This window comes from Rhinichthys klamathensis, unplaced genomic scaffold (assembly GCF_029890125.1).
Source record: "Rhinichthys klamathensis goyatoka isolate OS25496 unplaced genomic scaffold, OSU_Roscu_1.1 h1tg000287l_1, whole genome shotgun sequence".
Classification (NCBI taxonomy): domain Eukaryota; kingdom Metazoa; phylum Chordata; class Actinopteri; order Cypriniformes; family Leuciscidae; genus Rhinichthys; species Rhinichthys klamathensis.
The window spans coordinates 487,501-510,979 of record NW_026606806.1 but is presented as its reverse complement, the minus strand read 5'-3'; the positions used below and the strand labels follow the sequence as shown (position 1 = coordinate 510,979).

Here is a 23,479-nt window from a genome sequence, read left to right as displayed (position 1 = left end):
ATTGTTTAGGTAGGCAAGAGTTTTTAATGTTTCTGAAAGAGTTTCTTCTGCTCACCAAAGCTGCGTTTATTAGATCAGAAATACAGTAAAACAGTGAAATATTACTCCAGTGTAAATCATCTGTTTTCTATGTGAATATACAGTAAAGTGTAATTTATTCCTGTGATCAAAGCTGAATTTCAGCATCATTACTCCAGTCTTCAGTGTCACATGATCCTTCAGAAATCACTCTAATATGAGGATCTGATGCTCAAGACACATTTATGATTATTATCAGTGTTGAAAACAGTCGTGCTGCTTCAGATTTCTGTGGAAACCGTCATATATTTTATTTTTCAGGATTCTCTGATGAATAGAAAGTTCAAAAGAACAGCATTTATTTGAAATAGAATATTTTGTAACATTATAAATGTCTTTACTGTCACTTTTGATTAATTTAATGCGTCCTTGATGAATAAATGTATTAATTTCTTTCAAAACAGATTTTTACTGACACCAAGTATAGCGTAGATGGTTTCATCATTTGCTTGTGTGACAGTCTAAACCAGGATATAAACTAGACCATTCAGATGAAATCCTTCGGCAATATGATCACATTTATTATTATCATATAAAAATATACATGGGAAGTGTTACACACATACAGTAAGACGGACAGGACACAGTACGGCCCTACACTGCTACACAGCTGCCTAAGCCAAATAATACTGATGGAAACAAGGGCCCTTAATGTGGTGCAGACAGAAACACAACACGACAACACCGTCAATCAAACATCTCAAAATAGAACATTTTGCTTCTCTTATGAACATAAAGGTTTTGCAATACTTCATTTAAAAAAAATCTATACACATACATTTATTTATATATATAAATTTATAAGCAAGGCATATTGTGTTTACCACTTTACGGATAAGCAGTACGATTGTCATATTTGTTTACATGGCTGGGCTCCTCTTTTCTGGGGGTTTTTAATTGATCAACATTAAAGGAACAATACAATATATCATATTTAAAAAAAAAAACACTTATCCTCAGGCCACTTGAAAGCTGTGGAAGCTTGTTTCTGCCACAGAACAAAAAATGAAACAACTTTAACTAAATTCTGACCTTTCTCGCAATTGCGACTTTTAACTCACGATTCTGACTTTTTATCGCAATTGCGAATTACTCATTTAAAAAAGAATTATCACAATTGCGACTCAGTTCAGATTTTTTCTCACTATTGCGACTTTTTACCTCATAATTTTGACTTATTATAGCAAATTTTGACCTTTTTTTGCAGTTGCGACTTTTTAAGTGACTATTCTGACTTTTTTTCTCAGAATTGCGTGATATGAACTCACAATTGCGGGGAAAAAAGTAAAAAAGTTTAAAAACAAAGAAATTAAAAGTCGCAATTACCTTTTTACATTTTTTTATTCCGTGGCAGAACCAGGCTTCTATAGAAAGCCGATATGTGCTTGAGTAAATCGGGTCCGTGAGAGATCTAAAAGCAGCAATCGTCTGAACTCGACACCTTTCTTCCGTTTCCGGCTTCACTCGACCTTGAGAAACATCTTCCTTTTGAGAAGGTCCTTCATAGTGAGAAGAAAGTCCATCTCCTGATGCTGATGCTGGACTTGATTGTCAGTTTGCAGCGTAATGGTCAGAGTCGACTGGGACAGTGTCCAGTCAGGTGACCTGTGAAGGTCAGAGGTCATGAGGAGTAAGGATGTGGAAAGACAGGATGAGGGCGGAGGAGAGCAGGCAGAGGGAGAGAGAGAGGGATGAGGCGGACGAGAAGCTGACGGTGGAGAGCTGGAGCTCCGAGTGCAGGAACGCCGACAGAGGCACGTGGGACACCAGCGTCGGGCTGCCCGAGTTGATGAGCGCGTCGATCTTCTCTGCCTCCTTACTGCAGGCTTCAATCTGCACACACACACACACACACACACATCGTTCAGTTCCACTGGGCAGAAATAGGGCATTAAGTCCTTGTAGACAGCTTTAATATTTTTAGGCAGTTGCGGGAGCATCTGGAGCTCATGATGCAAGAGTGTGAAAGCCTGCGCCGGGAGAGACGCTCGTTCATCACCGGGACACAGATGAACAACACGGCTTCATACTAACACTGATGTTAAACAGAGAAACCGTGAAAATACTCTAAATTATTACTTCATATCCAGACAACAATCATTTTTAATGGATAGATCTTTAAAAAATAATTAATTAATAAATAATGTTTTCACTAGGTAGTGACAGAGTGAATTCTGGGAAATTAGGACACTTTTGCCATTGAGATGACTGGGGGAATCCATTTTTCATTCTGTGCATTATAATGTTGTGCATGAATTCAAGCGAGCATTTCGGTTTTTATTATTTTAATAACTTATTCAGTTGTAATCAGTTGTGGTCAGTTGTGATCAGTTGTGGTCAGTTGTGATCGGTTGTGGTCGGTTGTGATCGGTTGTGATCAGTTGTGGTCGGTTGTGGTCGGTTGTGGTTGGTTGTGATCAGTTGTGGTCAGTTGTGGTCAGTTGTGGTCGGTTGTGGTCAGTTGTGATCAGTTGTGGTCGGTTGTGGTCGGTTGTGGTCAGTTGTGGTCAGTTGTGGTCGGTTGTGATCGGTTGTGGTCAGTTGTGGTCGGTTGTGATTGGTTGTGGTCAGTTGTGGTCAGTTGTGGTCGGTTGTGGTCAGTTGTGGTCAGTTGTGGTCGGTTGTGGTCAGTTGTGGTCGGTTGTGGTCGGTTGTGGTCGGTCAGTTGTGGTCAGTTGTGATCAGTTGTGGTCGGTCAGTTGTGGTCAGTTGTGATCAGTTGTGATCAGTTGTGGTCGGTTGTGGTCGGTTGTGATCGGTTGTGGTCGGTCGGTTGTGGTCGGTTGTGGTCGGTTGTGGTCGGTTGTGATCGGTTGTGGTCGGTTGTGGTCGGTTGTGATCAGTTGTGGTCGGTTGTGGTCGGTTGTGGTCGGTTGTGGTCGGTTGTGATCGGTTGTGGTCGGTTGTGGTCGGTTGTGATCAGTTGTGGTCGGTTGTGGTCGGTTGTGGTCGGTTGTGGTCGGTCAGTTGTGGTCAGTTGTGGTCAGTTGTGATCAGTTGTGGTCGGTCAGTTGTGGTCAGTTGTGATCAGTTGTGATCAGTTGTGGTCGCTTGTGATCGGTTGTGATCGGTTGTGGTCGGTCAGTTGTGGTCAGTTGTGGTCAGTTGTGATCAGTTGTGGTCAGTTGTGGTCGGTCAGTTGTGGTCAGTATTGATCAGTTGTGATCAGTTGTGGTCGGTTGTGGTCAGTTGTGATCGGTTGTGGTCGGTTGTGATCGGTTGTGATCAGTTGTGGTCAGTTGTGGTCAGTTGTGGTCGGTTGTGGTCAGTTGTGGTCAGTTGTGATCGGTTGTGGTCGGTTGTGGTCGGTTGTGGTCGGTCAGTTGTGGTCAGTTGTGGTCGGTTGTGATTGGTTGAGGTCAGTTGTGGTCAGTTGTGGTCGGTTGTGGTCAGTTGTGGTCGGTTGTGGTCAGTTGTGGTCAGTTGTGATCAGTTGTGGTCGGTTGTGGTCGGTTGTGGTCGGTCAGTTGTGGTCAGTTGTGGTCAGTTGTGATCAGTTGTGGTCGGTCAGTTGTGATCAGTTGTGATCAGTTGTGATCAGTTGTGGTCGGTTGTGGTCGGTTGTGATCGGTTGTGGTCGGTCGGTTGTAGTCGGTTGTGGTCGGTTGTGGTCGGTTGTGGTCGGTTGTGGTCGGTTGTGATCGGTTGTGGTCGGTTGTGGTCGGTTGTGGTCGGTTGTGATCAGTTGTGGTCGGTTGTGGTCGGTTGTGATCGGTTGTGGTCGGTTGTGGTCGGTTGTGATCAGTTGTGGTCGGTTGTGGTCGGTTGTGGTCGGTCAGTTGTGGTCAGTTGTGGTCAGTTGTGATCAGTTGTGGTCAGTTGTGGTCGGTCAGTTGTGGTCAGTTGTGATCAGTTGTGATCAGTTGTGGTCGGTTGTGGTCGGTTGTGATCGGTTGTGATCGGTTGTGATCGGTTGTGGTCGGTTGGTTGTAGTCGGTTGTGGTCGGTTGTGGTCGGTTGTGGTCGGTTGTGATCAGTTGTGGTCGGTTGTGGTCGGTTGTGGTCGGTTGTGGTCAGTTGTGATCAGTTGTGGTCGGTTGTAGTCGGTTGTGGTCGGTTGTGGTCAGTTGTGATCAGTTGTGGTCGGTTGTGGTCAGTTGTGGTCGGTTGTGATCGGTTGTGATCGGTTGTGATCGGTTGTGGTCGGTCGGTTGTAGTCGGTTGTGGTCGGTTGTGGTCGGTTGTGGTCGGTTGTGGTCAGTTGTGGTCAGTTGTGGTCAGTTGTGATCAGTTGTGGTCGGTTGTGATCGGTTGTGATCGGTTGTAGTCGGTTGTGGTCGGTTGTGGTCGGTTGTGATCAGTTGTGGTCGGTTGTGGTCGGTCAGTTGGGGTCAGTTGTGATCAGTTGTGGTCAGTTGTGGTCAGTTGTGGTCAGTTGTGGTCGGTTGTGATCGGTTGTGATCGGTTATGATCGGTTGTAGTCGGTTGTGGTCGGTTGTGGTCGGTTGTGGTCGGTTGTGATCAGTTGTGGTCGGTTGTGGTCGGTTGTAGTCGGTTGTGGTCGGTTGTAGTCGGTTGTGGTCGGTTGTGATTGGTTGTGGTCAGTTGTGATCAGTTGTGGTCAGTTGTGGTCGGTTGTGGTCAGTTGTGATCGGTTGTGGTCAGTTGTGGTCAGTTGTGATCAGTTGTGGTCGGTTGTGGTCGGTTGTGATCGGTTGTGGTCGGTTGTGATCGGTTGTGGTCAGTTGTGATCAGTTGTGGTCAGTTGTGGACGGTTGTGGTCGGTTGTGGTCAGTTGTGATTGGTTGTGGTCAGTTGTGGTCAGTTGTGGTCGGTTGTGGTCGGTTGTGATCAGTTGTGGTCGGTTGTGGTCGGTTGTGATCAGTTGTGGTCAGTTGTGGTCATCACACACACACACACACCTGCAGTGGCGTTGGCTGCTGATCCACAGGCACGATGAGGATGATGATCTCGGAGTCGATGCTGAGATAGCCGAAGATGTCGCACTGAGGAACAGAGATGTGCAGCCGCAGGATCTTCAGGATGTCGTGCAGCGTCACCGGCTGATTGCGGTTCAACTGAAACACACACACACACACGCGCGCAGTGTCAATATCAACACAAACACAGGCACTTATCTCTTAGCACATATACACATTTCCTCAACAGGCCACATCATTTAAAGCATCACTCATTTGTTCACACCACTATCCCTAGTGTGAGTAATTGTGATGATTGCAATATTGAATGAATTGGTACAATGGCCATTAATGAAAGCCAACATCTGTAACAGTAGATAGATTTTGGTTGGTTGGTGTTTTAACGTCAGACAAGATTCCGTGGTTATTTTCATGGCGAGTAACACTAATATAAAAGAGCAATTTATAAACTTAAATAATGTTTTCAACATGCAACTTATACCCACAGTAGGGTAAATTTCATACAGTTTGTTGTTTGTTCACTGATTTCATTCATCCTATTGATAACGTAAGATAATATGGTTTTCGGAGGGAGGCCAGAACCCGAATAACAACATTCACTAATAAAAGTTAATAAACGCAAATATAACACACTGCTTACAGAGCATAAATATCCTCAGAGTGGGTGATGTAACCCATGCTGTTCTGGAGAAATGCATGCATGTGTAGAGCCTTTCACCCCCAGTAATGCACTGAAAGGACCAACACTGCCCCCTGCTGGCGGCCTGATGTCCCTGCAACCCATATCCCTTAAGCGCTGGAGGAGGCGGAGGGACACATTACCTTGGCAAAGGTGTTCATCTGCTGTTTGTTCCAGAGGATCTGCAGCATCCCTGCACACACCGGACAGCAGGCACCTGCAAACCGTTCAGAGAGATTAAAGAAGTCTGTAACTCTACTCTAAATGAAAGATGTTTGGCTTGAGCGTGCGGCGGCGCTGACCCGGTGGAGTGACGGGCCGGCACCGGCTGCTGGAGAGAGGAGCACACGGCACCGCGTTACAGCCCGAGTCCGACAGCACGCCCGACACGACCCCGACCGCGTGACACCGGCCCTGATAGTCCACGGCCACGCGGGCCGAGAACGCCTCACACACCGTACTGAAGCTCTCACCGCTGTGGCCACACACCTCTCTGGGCCTCCGGCAGGACTCCTGCAACACACACACACAGGTTACACACACGTTACACACAACACACACACCTCTGGGCCTCCAGCAGGACTCCTGCAACACACACACACAGGTTACACACACGTTACACACAACACACACACCTCTCTGGGCCTCCAGCAGGACTCCTGCAACACACACACACACAGGTTACACACACCTTACACACAACACAAACCTCTCTGTGCCTCCGGCAGGACTCCTGCAAACCACACACACACACACACACACGTCTGGTCCACTATCTTTGTAGGGACTCTCCATAGACATAATGATTTGACTCGTGAAGCTCGAGCTGAAGGACGTTTGTACAATTATACTAACAGACTTTACTGGATAAAAGAGTCTAAACTCTCAGTCAGACACAGAAGAACTGCAGGAGATCGAGTGTGATTGGGTCATGTTGATCATTAGAGGTGTGTGTATGAGATGTGATCAGTGTGTGTATGAGATGTGATCAGTGTGTGTATGAGATGTGATCAGTGTGTGTGTCGTGCTGCGCCGCACCTGGCAGTGTCCGCTGTACGATCATTAGAGGTGTGTGTATGAGATGTGATCAGTGTGTGTGTTGTGCTGCGCCGCACCTGGCAGTGTCCGCTGTACGCCAGGCTCTTGCCCCGCAGGTTCAGCTGGCACAGGTTGGCGTGCTCAATGTTGTCTGTGTCACACACCGGGTCGAGCTGGTTCTGGTCACAGCCGCTCGGTCGCGACACACACTCGTGCTGCGGGCAGGGATAGTTCGACAGGTCCGTCAAACACACCTGACGTCTGGGGATACACCTGTGGACGAACACACACACACACACACACAAACACACCGTTTGTAGAAGTTTGTAGCAATAAATGAAGAGATGTCTTATCGATCACAAGTTCAGTATGGCGTACCACAAGGCTCAGTACTAGGACCGCTGCTGTTCACTCTGTACATGCTACCATTAGGAGATATCATTAGGAAACATGGAGTTAGCTTTCACTGTTATGCTGATGATACTCAGCTGTATATTTCTTCACGCCCCGACGAAACTTACCAATTCACAAAATTAACGGAATGCAAAGCGGATATAAACACTGGATGACTAGTAATTTCCTACTGCTTAATTCTGAACAAACAGAGATCTAATTATTGGACAAAAAACGTCCTCACGTAATAACCCAGAATACTGTCTAACACTTAATGGCTGCTCTGTTAAGTTCTCGTCGACGGTTAGGAACCTGTGTGTGTGTGTGTGTGTGTGTGTGTGTGCTCTTTGATACCAATCTTTCATTTGAAAGTCACGTGTCTAGTATCTGTAAAACCGCATTCTTCCATCTTAAAAATATATCTAAATTACGCCATATGCTCTCATTGATGAATGTGGAACAGTTAGTTCATGCGTTCATGACCTCAAGGCTAGATTATTGTAATGCTCTACTGGGTGGTTGCCCTGCACGCTTAATAAACAAACTACAGCTGGTTCAAAACGCCGCCGCTCGAGTTCTTACCAGAACCAGGAAATATGACCATGTTAGCCCGGTTCTGTCAACACTGCATCGGCTCCCTATTAAACATCGTATACATTTTAAAATATTGTTGATTACTTACAAAGCACTAAATGGTTTAGCTCCCAGTACTTGAGCGAGCTCTTAACGCATTATAGTCCTTCACGCAGGGCCGTGCACAGACATTTTGAAGGGCAGTGGCTTAAACCAAAAAAGGGGGCACTATAAGGAGTTTGACTGACAACATACACGATGGTGACCCCCCACCATTTTGAGTTTGACCTATAAACTATCAACTTGGGGATTATTAAAAGTATATTAATTTAGCTAAAGTATTTGTATCAATACTATGTGTCTTTTGTGCTGGTTTTACCCCATGTGTAGGCTACCTCCTTGCCACCTCATACATTAATACGATTTTTAAACTAACAAACCACCTTTATGATTTATTTTCACACAAAATCTGTTGCTCCATCAATTTTCAAACATATATTTTTCTGCAATCATATGTGAAAAGCAAATGTTACGGTGTGCCTTTAGCCCCATTGTAACCTAGCTAATATACTAAGGTGCTATTCATTTAGATAAGTGTTAATTTTGACAGCAAATTTTGATTTAGTCTTAGTCTTTTGACTAAAATTCCATTTAGTTTTAGTCATATTTTAGTCATCTGAATTGTTTTAGTTTTAGTCTACGAAATACACTAAGGTTTTAGTCGACCAATCTACAGTAGATTTAGTCGACTAAAATTTAACGGGTTTAGTGTTAAATTGTAATGCATTAATTTAGAATTTCTCTAAAATGTCCAAACCCATTATATATTCCTAAAAAACATCTATTAACCTGATAATATTAATAATTTTTAAAGTTTGAACATGCAATACAGACACATATTTAGCACTGTGACATAAAATAATATCTTAAAATTAAAGTCTTACATACATCATTCTTTATTCTTTCAAGCAGACATATTTATTTGTATGAATTAAATATAATTAATCCTTATTAAAGCTATTAAAGAGCAGTATGCTTTTCTCTTTTTATTTTGTTGTTTGATTAATATTAAGTGCACAGACGGCAGTAGGTTTATTACGCACTGTCACTTTAAGACCGAGTGTGCAGATCCAATTGCACTGATGCACATCCGATATTCTCACAACTGTACGTTCTGTAAAGACATAACTGACTGCGTTTAAGTGAATACTCTCCAAAACGGACATTTAGACATAAATGTGTGTTTGTGTGTGTGTGTGTGTGTGCACGCACAAAAAAAAATACAGAATAAAGGCCATTGCACACTGCGTTTTTTCGTATTCGTGATTCGTTGGCTCTGAATTGTCAAAACACGATTCAAACTCTATTCAAACTGCTGGCAACGGTTCGATTAGATTTTTACCTGATTCGATTTTTTTTATGACGGAGGAAAGTTTCGGAGGCAGTGTGCAAGTGTGATTGACATAACGTGAGGTCGTATTTATTTTTTAACGTGCGAAAATTCTGGAGCGATAACATAAAGTTTTTATGGAAATCCTCTGGAGGGTTAGGGAGGGGGGCGAGAGGGGCACCTCAGCTGATGAGGGCAGAAGGGCAGTGGCTCTAGCCACCAGGCCACCCCCGTGTGCACGGCCCTGCCTTCACGTCTATTGCGATCTCAAAACTCCGGCCAGTTGATAATACCTAGAATATCTAAATCGACTGCTGGCGGGAGATCCTTTTCCTATTTAGCACCAAAACTCTGGAACAGTCTTCCTACCATTGTCCGGGAAGCAGACACACTCTGTCAGTTCAAAGCTAGACTAAAAACACATCTCTTTGACCTAGCATACACATAATACATTATAGACTTCTATAAATTCAATGTTAAGCTGCATAGATTAGGTCAGCCGGAACTGGGAACACTTCCCTTAAATCTTGATGTACTCGTTACATCATAAGAAGAATGGCGTCTACGCTAATATTAGTCTCTCTGTTTATCCCGAGGTTTACCGCAGTCCGCCGGATCCAGATCTGATGAAGGACCTGCTCCTGGACACACACACACACACACACTCCAGATCTGATGAAGGACCTGTGTCTGGACGTGACGACACCGCAGTCCTGAAGTGTCACTAGTCTCTCCCTGTGAAGGCCTCCTCCTTCCCTTGTACAGATAATCGCTGTCGGGATAATGCCGGTTCGCGTGGCTACGCCGAAGCGATACAATTCTGTATTATAAATTTGAAGGCCAGACAATTAGTTTGTTGAGGGTTGTTTTTTTAGGGAAGGACTACATGCCAGCGCACATATATTCAAACACGCATCCCTATAGAATGAGCTCTTAATACGCATGTGTGCGCCGTCAGCGTTCTCACAGGCTACCGTTTTTAAAGTTTGCGTAGAGAGAACTTAAGAGTTTTATGTTAGAGCGGTGTCGTGTTAGCGGCCTCTAAGTTAATAACTTATGATCGTTGCGATGGAAGAGAATCAATCAAAACTAACTTTATCTGGACAATAACTTTATTCTAGAGCTGCTGTAAAGCCTTAACACTCTCTGTTACTGTAATCTCCTGTTATCACTGTAAAGCTGCTGTGAAACTCTGTATTGTTAAAAGCGCTATAACAAATGAAGATGCCTTGACTTGACACACACACACACAGGTCAGTCAAACACACCTGACGTCTGGGGATACACCTGTGGACGAACACACACAACTATCTAAACCTGCTTCTGATGTTCTTCATCTACTCGTGACATTTAACATTCTCCACTTCACTTTATTATCACAGCTAACAACAACTGTGCTAAGAACGATGAGTGGTGACACTTTACAGTAAGGGTTATTAGTTAGCATGACCTAATAATGAACTGCACATGTATAGCATTTATTAATCTTAGTTAATATTAATTTCAACATTTACTAATACATAATTAAAATCAAAGGTTGTATTTGTTAACATTAGTTAATGCACTGTGAACTAACATAAACACACAATGAACAGCTGCATTTTTATGAACTAACATTAACAAAGATTAATAAATACTGTAACAAATGTATTGCTCATTGTAGTTCATGTTAGTTAATGCATTAACTAATGTTAACTAATGAACCTTATTGTAAAGTGTTCCTGTTAAAGTTCCCATTAAGGAACAAAAACGTTCTCTAAATGTTCTATAAATGTTTCTTCTGGCTTATGCAAACGTTCCATTCTTTAATCATTATAGGAACAAGGAGTAACATTTCCAAATGTTAGACGAACGTCCAACTAAAACATTTCAGGAAAAACACCACATGAACAATGTATAACTAATGTTTTTGTGCTAATGCTTTATTAATGCTATAGAAGAACGTTTGTTCATAGCTTGGCAGAAGTTCCCTGTCCGCTGTGATCATGTGACACTTACAGTGGTAAATCAGACTGAGATGTCGAGAGGTCGAGAGGTCACACACACAGATAACACAGATCCTCTGGGCCTCGGTCACATGTCTAACATCAAAGCTTCCACATTTTATCATCTTGTTTACAGAGGAACAAACATTTCCTTTGAAACGCGGGCCAAGCCAATGTTACGCAACACGCATGGCTGTGTGTTACATGAGACAGATGTGGAAGATCCTCACACAGACTCGTTTAACCTGACGCTGGAGACCACGACCGTATGAACGTCCTCAGAGACAGCAAACACACACACCCACACACACACACACACCCCTGATGAACACACAGATCCTGGACTAATCCCGTCAGGACAGAGCTCTGAACCCTCAGCCTCACTCCAGCAGAACAGTCTCAGACAGAATAACTCAGTGTGTGTGAGTGCATAACTCACCTCTGGTTCTTCTGGCAGGGGTTGGGCAGGCAGGGGTCGATGCTTCTGCACGAGCCGAACACAAACTGATTGTCCCTGAAGCCGACACAGCGAGCCACACATGCGCTGGGATATGTGCGTCCGTTCCCGGCACACACCGGCACAAAGTGATCCGCACAACCGCAGGGAAGGCCTGAGGAAGAAGAGCAACAGTACTGACAAACACCTGCTGTTCAAATCATACTCTTTTATTTACCAGAGAAAGCTTAGGGTTAAAGTCATATCCATTTCAAGGCAACAAGTCTCTTCTGTGATCAAATAAAAGCAGCTTTAGTGAGCAGAAGAGACTAAAACCTTACAAAATCTTCATTACTGCAAAGATTCGACTGGTAGTGTATTTTAAAATTTCTATTTTAAATTCCCTTTCAAGGGAACTTGAGCTGCGTCGAAACGCTGTGGGAACGCCTCTGCGTGACTGCGTCATGAAGCATGTATGGAATTATATATAGAAATAAAAAATATATAAAAAATAAACTATATCATGGCGAGCGAACAACAGTATAGGAAGTGTGTTCATCCCTGCACTCGATATCTCACGGGTGGGGATACACACCAACTGTGTGTTGTTTGTTTGGGAGTGCAGCCCAGTCAGCGCTCCAGGGGGCTGATGGTGAGCATCGTGAGCGTTTAGCGTGAAGAACGCTGCGCTCCCGCCGATCGCTCTTCGAGGAGGGTTGTCTCATCACTTCAGTCTCCTGTGTGTGAGGAGCTAGTGGAGGTGCTCACTCATGCTGTTGCCAAACTAAGCATCGAGTGGCCTGCAGATAAGCAAGACACAGGGCAGAAAAGTAAATTGGATGAACGCTTTCTGCCTTACCGTATGCAGCCTCCACGCCGGTGCTTACCGTTTTTTCCAGACCTCCACACTGAGGTGTCGAAGTCGTGGAAGAAACCGGTTTCATACCGTGTGTTTAGTCCCCAAATATTATCGGCATTGTCCTTTAAAGCACCCGCATTACCCTCCAAGCCACTCAGAAACACTTTGGCTTTGGTGGGTAAAGCTTATTCGGCGGCGGGTCAGGCCGAAGCGTGCCTGCACACTATGTTCATCCTGCAGGCATACCAGGCGCCCCCTGCTCTCAGGCGAAGTCTTCTAAGGGCAAAACGGATCTGAGGACCATTATTGTTTCAAAGTAGGCTTCGTCTAAAAAGAAGGATGCCAGGCTTCTGATTGTAGTCCCTGCCGAGAGAAAGCTGAGTTCACCCCATTCTACGGTGCCGGTTCTCTATCGGTGCCCTCAGGGGACCGTTCTGCCAACCCCGCCTTTATGCGGGGGCGTAGAGGGTCCCTCCGAGCGTTTTCCCCAGGGGCGCTCGCTCCCTCCGAGGAGGGGCCAAGAGCAGTCAGACCAGTTGTTCCCTGCCGGTGTGCCGTTGCAGGGCACTGTGTCAAGTCAAGTCAAGTCATCTTCATTTATATAGCGCTTTTAACAATGGAGATTGCTTCAAAGCAGCTTTACAGAGATAAACATACAATTTACGGTAACAGAGATTGTTTTGGCTTTATAGCGATTTTTGAATAATGTTATTTCCAGCTAAAATTAGTTTTGATTGATTCACTTCCAGCAAAATTATCATTTGTTATTACATTAGGGGCCACTAAGACGACGGAGTTCTCTGTAAACAGACTTTAGACGCGAACCTGTGACCTGATGGCGTTCACATGCGTTCACATGCGCAAAAAGAATTGATTCTATAGTTATATTAGTGTGAATATATGTGCGCAGGTTTGTAATTTCCCTACAAACCATGCCTAAACAAACTACTTGTCTTGCCTATACATTTGATAAAGAATTTTGTTTTATTTTATCACTTCGGGGTACGCGAGCCGGATTTTCAACAACGCTTTATCTGTGTCTGCTACTACTGTGGAAACTGTGGGCTTGCCCCTGAGGGGGCCTAGGTCATAAGTTCAGTTCTCTCAACTGAGGTTGTTGAGACCATTCTCCACTCCAGAGGTCCCTCCACGAGGAAGTTATACGCCTTGAAGTGGAGATTATTCACTTCCTGGTGTGGAGAGCACCAGCTGGACCCGGTTATCTGCCCGGTGGGTGCAGTGCTGGAGTTCCTGCAGGACCGCTTCTCCGCAGGGTTATCCCCCTTTACACGGAAGGTGTATGTGGCGGCACTGGCTGCTTGGCTGCTTTTGAGTGGAGAATCCTTGGGGAGACACCCACTAAAATCTTGTTTCCTTCGTGGCACTTTGAGGCTGAGGCCAGCAGTCCGCACGAGGGTGCCAACTTGGGACTTGGCTGTTGTGCTAGAAGGCCTCTCCCTAGCTCCGTTCCAGCCTATTGAAGAACTTTCTGAGAAGTTCCTTACTCTTAAAACTATCTTTCTTATTGCTATCTCGTCCCTGAAGAGAATTGGAGTCATTCAAGCACTCTCGGTTTCACCCTCGTGCCTGGAATCCGTGCCTGGCATATGGTAAAGGCCTTCCTTCATCCTAGGCCTGGCTATGTTCCTAAGGTCCCTACTAATATTGTTAGACCAATAGTAGTGAACGAGACGCTGCGATACTCCTGGCATGCCCGTGATCGACTTGCTTCAGCCTATCAGAAGCTGGCTCTGTTTGATTTAGGTGTGCTTTATAGTTTCCTGGTCTGTGACGTCACCCGCCTATGACGTCTCGTCACCCCATTGGACTGATTCCATACTTGCTTCACGATGCAATCACGCAGAGGCGTTCCCACAGCGTTTCGACGCAGCATCTCGGTCCCTCTTCAGGGAACTAGGGTTACATACGTAACCGAGAATTTTTTGTCTGTTATTGTGTAGAATAGTAAGCATGAAGAACTATATTTGAATATAGACACAGGTGTAATCTGAGAAACACACACACACCTGTGAAGATGCGCCGGTCCTCGTCTGGTCCGTCGGACCGCAGACACTGACGGGACGAACAGACGGTTTCTCCGGCAAAGCAGGAACAGGCCTGGCAGTCCAGCCGGAAGGAGGAACCGTGAGCTGGACCGGAACATCAGAACAGAACATCAGAACACTGGGACAGACAACATTCACTCTCTGAGATCAGCAGATTCTCCACTGAGACAGACAACATTAATCTCGTCTCTTTCTTCCTCTGTCTGCGTTTGCAATAAAGAAATCTGAGATCAACTGATCAGAGTACAGCTTGACAAACTAGTTTCAAAGTAGCCTCTTCAACACCGTTTCTTGCCTTTTTTCATTTCCTTTACTGAAAATTATATATACATATATACAGTATATATATAGTTATTCCCATATTCTCATATTATGACTAAGAATATAACACTACACATTTTGTTTTCATACAAACAGTAAAAAATCCTTGCGAGATTAGTTCATCTTCTAATACGCATCGCTTGAGACAACTATAAAGCACATCTGTCTCTAATAAACCGCTTTAGAAGCGGAGTAAAAATAAACATGAAAGAAAAGGCAATAAACTCATTCAGGTTCAAACCAACAGGCGTAAAATGAGCTGTTTACAAAAGAGGAATACTAATAAAAACAAGAAAAAAAGACCATTTCAATTTATATGCATTTATTCTAATTAGAAGGTGTTACAATTTTTATATATATATATATAATCAAATATAAACTTATAAATGTGTGTGTGTGTGTGTGTTTGTGTGTGTAACACAGATAATGTTTTTAATGTTTTAAACAGATATTTCGTGTTTAAAACATTTTGGAAATCATCCATTGAGAATACAGATTTCATAAATTACAGATGCATGAATTTGTCGTTTCATGCAACATCTCACCAATAGATGGCAGCATCCACCTTTCAATAGTCTCAGTTTTCTGCCTCTTTCGTTAAACTTGCAATAATAATTAAATAAAAACTAACAAAATCGTAGGTGTCGGTTACATAAAATCATCATGTAAAACACGTTTTTAAATTACATTACTGGATTAATATTTAAAGTGCCCCTATTATGCTTTTTTGAATATTCCCAGTCGTGAAGTGTGCAATAAAGCTGTTTGTGAATGTTAAAGCTCTGCAAAGTTTCAAAGTGCAGATAAATTGAGTTTTTCTCTCCTAAAAGAAAGAAGTGATTCTGAACTGAAACGGGTCGTCAATAATTCAGTCTCACTTCCTGATGAACCTACGTAACAATGTAACTAATTAGCATAATGCCAGCCTGTGGCCTTGATTGGCTGAACAGCGTCTCTTTGCCCCGCCCTCAAACACTGTAGTGTATCTGAGACTGGAAGAGTTCGGTTCGTGTTGTTCATGTCGAGAAGACGCTGTTTTTTGCTGACAAAGCAAATCCACTTTGATGAGATTGCCATCGTTACTGTTCGTAGCACTGTGTGTCAAGAGCTGAGATTCAGATATGATAATGAGCATTTGCTTTCTGACCAATCACAGCAGACTTGGCCATCTGACCAATCAAAGCAGAGCAGCTCTTAGAGAGGCGGGGTTTAGAGAGACTGAATCTTCGAACGAACCGTTTCAGACAGTGATGTTCAATGTTTATTATGAAGAAAATTAAAGTGTTTTTTGACCTCAGATGCATGTAAACCTGTTGTAGGAAACTCTTAACAACATTAGGAGCCTTTAAAATAGCATGATAGGGCAGTTTAAGCACTCAAGCGTCTTACTTCTGCGCTGTCCTGCGACGAGGCAGGTCTGGGTGGTGTCGACACATGGCATCTCAGCGCAGTTCTCCAGGCGTCCGCTCTGACCGCAGGTACACACCTCGTAACAGCCCACCTGTGCGCTCCTCGTGGGCACCTGGATACGAGCGTCCATCGGCACCAGGAACTCCGACGCCTCGCCCAGTTTACAGCCTTCAAAACATACAGAACAAACATCTTCAGACATTTCTCTGCGCTGACGTCATAATACAATCCTAAAACACACATCGCCCCCACAATATTGCTGTAATCTAATACTGGGGGATTGGAAATACGAGATTAAGGCTTGTTCCACGATTTACACAACTCGTTATGTAAATCGGGAAAGAATGGCAAACCCCTGCGCTTCCTGCCTTTCATGTGGCCAGCTGATGTTTAACTGGTCCACAGCGCTAGAAACAACCTCCACCAGCTCCTCATATGCGGGGACATGGAGTGGCGAGTCATCTCCATAATCCCTGCCCTCGATGCTGAGCACGTCTGCTTCCGGGCTTCCGCGCGAGGCGGGAGAACATCGGAACTGGCAGAGGAATCCTGAGAAAGTGCCTCGGCAGTCTCAAGATTCCTTGCCAGATCTATTTGCGAGCCCCATGATGAACGCCGCCGCACCGCCTCAACGGACGCGGGACCCGCACCACGGGGTTCGCGAGCCTGGGCATCCTCATTTAAAATAGCCAGACGAGAGCGCAGCACCCGGATTTCACAAACTTCACAATCCGGACAAGCAGCCCCTCGAGAGCTGCCTGCGCTTGCTGCGCTCCCAAACAATGTACACACAATTGGTGTGTGTCCCCACCCGTGATGTAGCGAGGGCAGGGATGCACACACCGCTTGTAACTTTGACTCGTCATTTTCTTTATATATATATAATGCTTGTGTGATATTTGAGACAGACAACACCCAATAAGACAGACATGTCAACAGAGAGTGCTTGCTGAAGAACAGAAAGCTGACGCTTGTGTGAGCCGGCGTCCCCTTGTAAGCTTCCGTATATGCCGTCACACGTTACGTCATGACGCAACAACCAATCACGATTGGCCTAGTTTCATTCATGCTTCAGAGGCGCTACGCTGGGGGGCGTTCCCCAATGTGTCGTATCGACACAGTTCGAGTTCCCTCGAAAGGAAACATAATAATGCTGTGTAATAGAAACCAAATATTTTTCAAATGTTTATAATATACATTTTTTACTGTGTGAATTGAGTTTTTATACTTGAAAATATATAGCTGCCTTTTCAATTTGAGGATTTTTTTTGTGGCATCTGAAAGATTGAAAGCCCCCGTGTAAATAAATGCCAATTATCTGATGCTGGTTTCAGCTCAAGTGCAGATGTGGTGGTGTGTGTGTGAGTGAGTGAGTGACGGTACCAGGAACGCAGAAGTACGGCAGGCAGTCTTGTCCGGGATGGCAGCCCTTCCGGTTGACCTCGCACAGGTGATTGCTGGGACACGGGTTCGGGTTGCAGGGATGAATGACTTCTTCAATGATGTTGTCAAAGGGACTGGGAGCTGCAGACAGCAGGAGTGAGATCAGACGAGATGAACGGGATCAGACACACTGAGAGGGATAGAGGGATCTGGACGGGATCAGACACACTGAGAGGGATAGAGGGATCTGGACGGGATCAGACACACTGGGGGGTTTAGAGGGATCTGGACGGGATCAGACACACTGAGAGGGATAGAGGGATCTGGACGGGATCAGACACACTGAGAGGGATAGAGGGATCTGGATGGCATCAGACACTGAGAGGGATGGAGGGATCTGGACGGGATCAGACACACTGAGAGAAATAGAGGGATCTGGACGGGATCTGACAAATTGAGAAGGACAGAGGGATCTGGACGGGATCAGACACACTGAGAGGGATAGAGGGGTCTGGACGGGATCAGACACTGAGAGGGATAGAGGGATCTGTGTCTGAGAGGGATAGAGGGATCTGAACGGGATCAGACACTGAGAGGGATAGAGGGATCTGGACGGGATCAGACACTGAGAGGGAAAGAGGGATCTGAACGGGATCAGACACTGAGAGGGATAGAGGGATCTGGACGGGATCAGACACTGAGAGGGATAGAGGGATCTGAACGGGATCAGACACTGAGAGGGATAGAGGGATCTGGACGTGATCAGACACTGAGAGGGATAGAGGGATCTGGATGGGATCAGACACACTGAGAGGGATCTGGATGGGATCAGACACACTGAGAGGGATAGAGGGATCTGGACGGGATCAGACACATTGAAAAGGACAGAGGGATATGGACGGGATCAGACACACTGAGAGGGATAGAGGGGTCTGGACGGGATCCGACAAATTGAGAAGGACAGAGGGATCTGGACGGGGTCAGACACTGAGAGGGATAGAGGGATCTGGACGGGATAAGACACACTGAGAGGGATAGAGGTATCTGGACGGGATCAGACACTGAGAGGGATAGAGGGATCTGGACGGAATCAGACACACTGAGAGGGATAGAGGGATCTGGACGGGATCAGACACTGAGAGGGATAGAGGGGTCTGGACGGGATAAGACACACTGAGAGGGATCTGGATGGGATCAGACACTGAGAGGGATAGAGGGATCTGGACGGGATCAGACACTGAGAGGGATAGAGGGATCTGAAGGGGATCAGACACTGAGAGGGATAGAGGAATCTGGACGTGATCAGACACTGAGAGGGATAGAGGGATCTGGATGGGATCAGACACACTGAGAGGGATCTGGATGGGATCAGACACACTGAGAGGGATAGAGGGATCTGGACGGGATCAGACACATATAAAAGGACAGAGGGATATGGACGGGATCAGACACACTGAGAGGGATAGAGGGGTCTGGACGGGATCCGACAAATTGAGAAGGACAGAGGGATCTGGACGGGATCAGACACTGAGAGGGATAGAGGGATCTGGACGGGGTCAGACACTGAGAGGGATAGAGGGATCTGGACGGGATAAGACACACTGAGAGGGATAGAGGTATCTGGACGGGATCAGACACTGAGAGGGATAGAGGGATCTGGACGGAATCAGACACACTGAGAGGGATAGAGGGATCTGGATGGGATCAGACACTGAGAGGGATAGAGGGGTCTGGACGGGATCAGACACACTGAGAGGGATCTGGATGGGATCAGACACTGAGAGGGATAGAGGGATCTGGACGGGATCAGACACACTGAGAGGGATAAAGGGATCTGGACGGGATCAGACACTGAGAGGGATAGAGGGGTCTGGACGGGATAAGACACACTGAGAAGGATAGAGGGGTCTGGACGGGATAAGACACACTGAGAGAGATAGAGGGATCTGGACGGGATCAGACACACTGAGAGGGATCTGGATGGGTTTAGACACTGAGAGGGATAGAGGGATTTGGACGGGATCAGACACACTGAGAGGGATAGAGGGATCTGGACGGGATCAGACAAATTGAGAAGGACAGAGGGATCTGGACGGGATCAGACACTGAGAGGGATAGAGGGATCTGGACGGGATCAGACAAATTGAGAAGGACAGAGGGATCTGGATGGGATCAGACACACTGAGAGGGATAGAGGGATCTGGAGGGATAAGACACACTGAGAGGGATAGAGGGATCTGGACGGGATCAGACACACTAAGAGGGATAGAGGGATCTGGACGGGAACAGACACTGAGAGGGATAGAGGGGTCTGGACGGGATAAGACACACTGAGAGGGATAGAGGGATCTGGATGGGATCAGACACACTGAGAGGGATAGCGGGATCTGGACGGGATCAGACACACTGAGAGGGATAGAGGGATCTGGACGGGATAAGACACACTGATAGGGATAGAGGGATCTGGACGGGATCACACACACTGAGAGGGATAGAGGGATCTGGACGGAAACAGACACTGAGAGGGATAGAGGGATCTGGACGGGATAAGACACACTGAGAGGGATAGAGGGATCTGGACGGGATAAGACACACTGAGAGGGATAGAGGGATCTGGACGGGATCAGACACACTGAGAGGGATAGAGGGATCTGGACGGGAACAGACACTGAGAGGGATAGAGGGGTCTGGACGGGATAAGACACACTGAGAGGGATAGAGGGATCTGGATGGGATCAGACACACTGAGAGGGATAGCGGGATCTGGACGGGATCAGACACACTGAGAGGGATAGAGGGATCTGAACGGGATCAGACACTGAGAGGGATAGAGGGATCTGGATGGGATCAGACACACTGAGAGGGATAGAGGGATCTGGACGGGATAAGACACACTGAGAGGGATAGAGGGATCTGGACGGGATCAGACACACTGAGAGGGATAGAGGGATCTGGACGGGAACAGACACTGAGAGGGATAGAGGGGTCTGGACGGGATAAGACACACTGAGAGGGATAGAGGGATCTGGATGGGATCAGACACACTGAGAGGGATAGCGGGATCTGGACGGGATCAGACACACTGAGAGGGATAGAGGGATCTGGAAGGGATCAGACACTGAGAGGGATAGAGGGATCTGGACGGGATCAGACACTGAGAGGGATAGAGGGATCTGAACGGGATCAGACACTGAGAGGGATAGAGGGATCTGAACGGGATCAGACACTGAGAGGGAAAGAGGGATCTGAACGGGATCAGACACTGAGAGTGATAGAGGGATCTGAACGGGATCAGACACTGAGAGGGATAGAGGGATCTGGACGGGATCAGACACACTGAGAGGGATAGAGGGATCTGGACGGGATCAGACACACTGAGAGTGATAGAGGGATCTGAACGGGATCAGACACTGAGAGGGATAGAGGGATCTGACGGGATCAGACACTGAGAGGGATAGAGGGATCTGGACGGGATCAGACACACTGAGAGGGATAGAGGGATCTGACGGGATCAGACACTGAGAGGGATAGAGGGATCTGGACGGGATCAGACACTGAGAGTGATAGAGGGATCTGAACGGGATCAGACACTGAGAGGGATAGAGGGATCTGGACGGGATCAGACACTGAGAGTGATAGAGGTATCTGAACGTGATCAGACACTGAGAGGGATAGAGGGATCTGGACGGAATCAGACATACTGAGAGGGATCTGGATGGGATCAGACACACTGAGAGGGATAGAGGGATCTGGACGGGATCTGGACGGGATCAGACACTGAGAGGGATAGAGGGACCTGAACGGGATCAGACACTGAGAGGGATAGAGGGATCTGAACGGGATCAGACACTGAGAGGGATCTGGACGGGATCAGACACACTGAGAGGGATAGAGGGATCTGGACGGGATCAGACACACTGAGAGGGATAGAGGGATCTGGACGGGATCAGACACTGAGAGGGATAGAGGGATCTGGACGGGATCAGACACTGAGAGGGATAGAGGGATCTGGACGGGATCAGACACACTGAGAGGGATAGAGGGATCTGGACGGGATCAGACACTGAGAGGGATAGAGGGATCTGGACGGGATCAGACACTGAGAGGGATAGAGGGATCTGGACGGGATCAGACACTGAGAGGGATAGAGGGATCTGGATGGGATCAGACACTGAGAGGGATAGAGGGATCTGGATGGGATCAGACACTGAGAGGGATAGAGGGATCTGAACGGGATCAGACACTGAGAGGGATAGAGGGATCTGGACGGGATCAGACACACTGAGAGGGATAGAGGGATCTGGACGGGATCAGACACACTGAGAGGGATAGAGGGATCTGGACGGGATCAGACACTGAGAGGGATAGAGGGATCTGGTCGGGATCAGACACACTGAGAGGGATCGAGGGATCTGGATGGGATCAGACACACTGAGAGGGGTAGAGGGATCTGGATGGGATCAGACACTGAGAGGGATAGAGGGATCTGAACGGGATCAGACACTGAGAGGGATAGAGGGATCTGGACGGGATCAGACACACTGAGAGGGATCTGGACGGGATCAGACACTGAGAGGGATAGAGGGATCTGGACGGGATCAGACACTGAGAGGGATAGAGGGATCTGGACGGGATCAGACACTGAGAGGGATAGAGGGATCTGGACGGGATCAGACACTGAGAGGGATAGAGGGATCTGGACGGGATCAGACACTGAGAGGGATAGAGGGATCTGGACGGGATCAGACACACTGAGAGGGATAGAGGGATCTGGACGGGATCAGACACTGAGAGGGATAGAGGGATCTGGACGGGATCAGACACACTGAGAGGGATCTGGACGGGATCAGACACTGAGAGGGATAGAGGATCTTTGCTCACCCAGGTATCTCTCCAGCGGGATGCAGCGCTCCGGGTCGTCGGTGGGCGACAGCAGGTCACAGATGCGCTCCGGTGTCTGTCCTTCATGGAAGCGCTTCCGGTCGCCACACTGGCTCAGGATATCCACACAGTCCGACCTGAGGACACACCAAATACAACACTCTTGTTCTTTATGGAATATTGCTGTGTTTATTGTAAATTTATCGGTGCACATCATCATGGTGTTCATAATCTTGAATCGGAATAGAGTGTATCCGCATGACGTCACCGTCGGCCGGAGTGACTGCAGTTACACACACTGAGCGGCAGAAACACTGAGCGGAAGCATTTGTTTTCAGCGTGAATGCTGCAAAAACACACAAAACACATCTAAAACGGGAAAGAGCTTTGAGATTGACTGTATAAATATATTTGAAGAGAAATCTGAGGTATATTTTTACAGACTGCTGAATGCTACAGAACAGAGAAGCAAATGTATCGCTGAGATTCACAGAAACAGGATCCAGGCAGAGAAAGGTGGATTTACAGTTTTCATTTTGTGTCAATATGCTGAATTAAGGGGTAAAATCACACCCTATATATTGTATTGTTATATATTGTATTGACAACTCATCAATTAAATATTTATCATCGTATAATCTGCATAATTGGATGTTTTTAAATAAACACACAAAAAAACTATACAAGTTTTAGGGCTGGACGATATGATGATATACTGTATATCACATTGATATAAGTGATCACATGGATTTAGACCTATATTGTATTTATATTAAGCGTTCACAGGCATATTTGCTTTATGTATTTCCCCGGCGTCGAAATTAGGCTCATATAAATGTCAGGAAACATGATTCCTGCTGCATGTCAATATCCATGATCACTGGATCTTTGGTGAGTTGAGTATCACTATATCCAGTCCAAACTTTAGTTTAAACTGATAATCGTTCGTTTTACTCGCGTTTTCGCAGTTGCCTCCATTAAATCCAGTCACTCAGCCGCTCTCCTGCCACTCAGTCCGGCCGAGGGAGTGTGTTCCCGCGGGAAAGTCGCGTCAATGCAAACCCTCTAAAACTTCCCCTCTCTCTTGCAGCATCTCTTCTCTTCTCT

At 46.3% G+C, this 23,479-nt stretch overlaps 1 protein-coding gene across 1 annotated transcript in view; it reads right to left on the bottom strand.

The window, feature by feature from the left end:
* Window positions 1–777: 777 nt before the first annotated feature.
* The window catches only part of reck (reversion-inducing-cysteine-rich protein with kazal motifs), an 87,699-nt gene continuing 64,997 nt past the window's right edge, over window positions 778–23,479 (bottom strand). The window contains exons 12-21 of the mRNA XM_056269652.1: window positions 22,373–22,509; window positions 17,492–17,632; window positions 16,088–16,276; window positions 14,339–14,461; window positions 11,456–11,627; window positions 6,753–6,948; window positions 5,940–6,150; window positions 5,781–5,854; window positions 4,941–5,096; window positions 778–1,911 (exon numbers count right to left, since the gene is read on the bottom strand). Coding sequence (XP_056125627.1) covers window positions 1,693–1,911; window positions 4,941–5,096; window positions 5,781–5,854; window positions 5,940–6,150; window positions 6,753–6,948; window positions 11,456–11,627; window positions 14,339–14,461; window positions 16,088–16,276; window positions 17,492–17,632; window positions 22,373–22,509 — 1,618 coding nt within the window. The 3' untranslated portion in view covers window positions 778–1,692. The remainder of the gene's footprint in view (window positions 1,912–4,940; window positions 5,097–5,780; window positions 5,855–5,939; window positions 6,151–6,752; window positions 6,949–11,455; window positions 11,628–14,338; window positions 14,462–16,087; window positions 16,277–17,491; window positions 17,633–22,372; window positions 22,510–23,479) is intronic.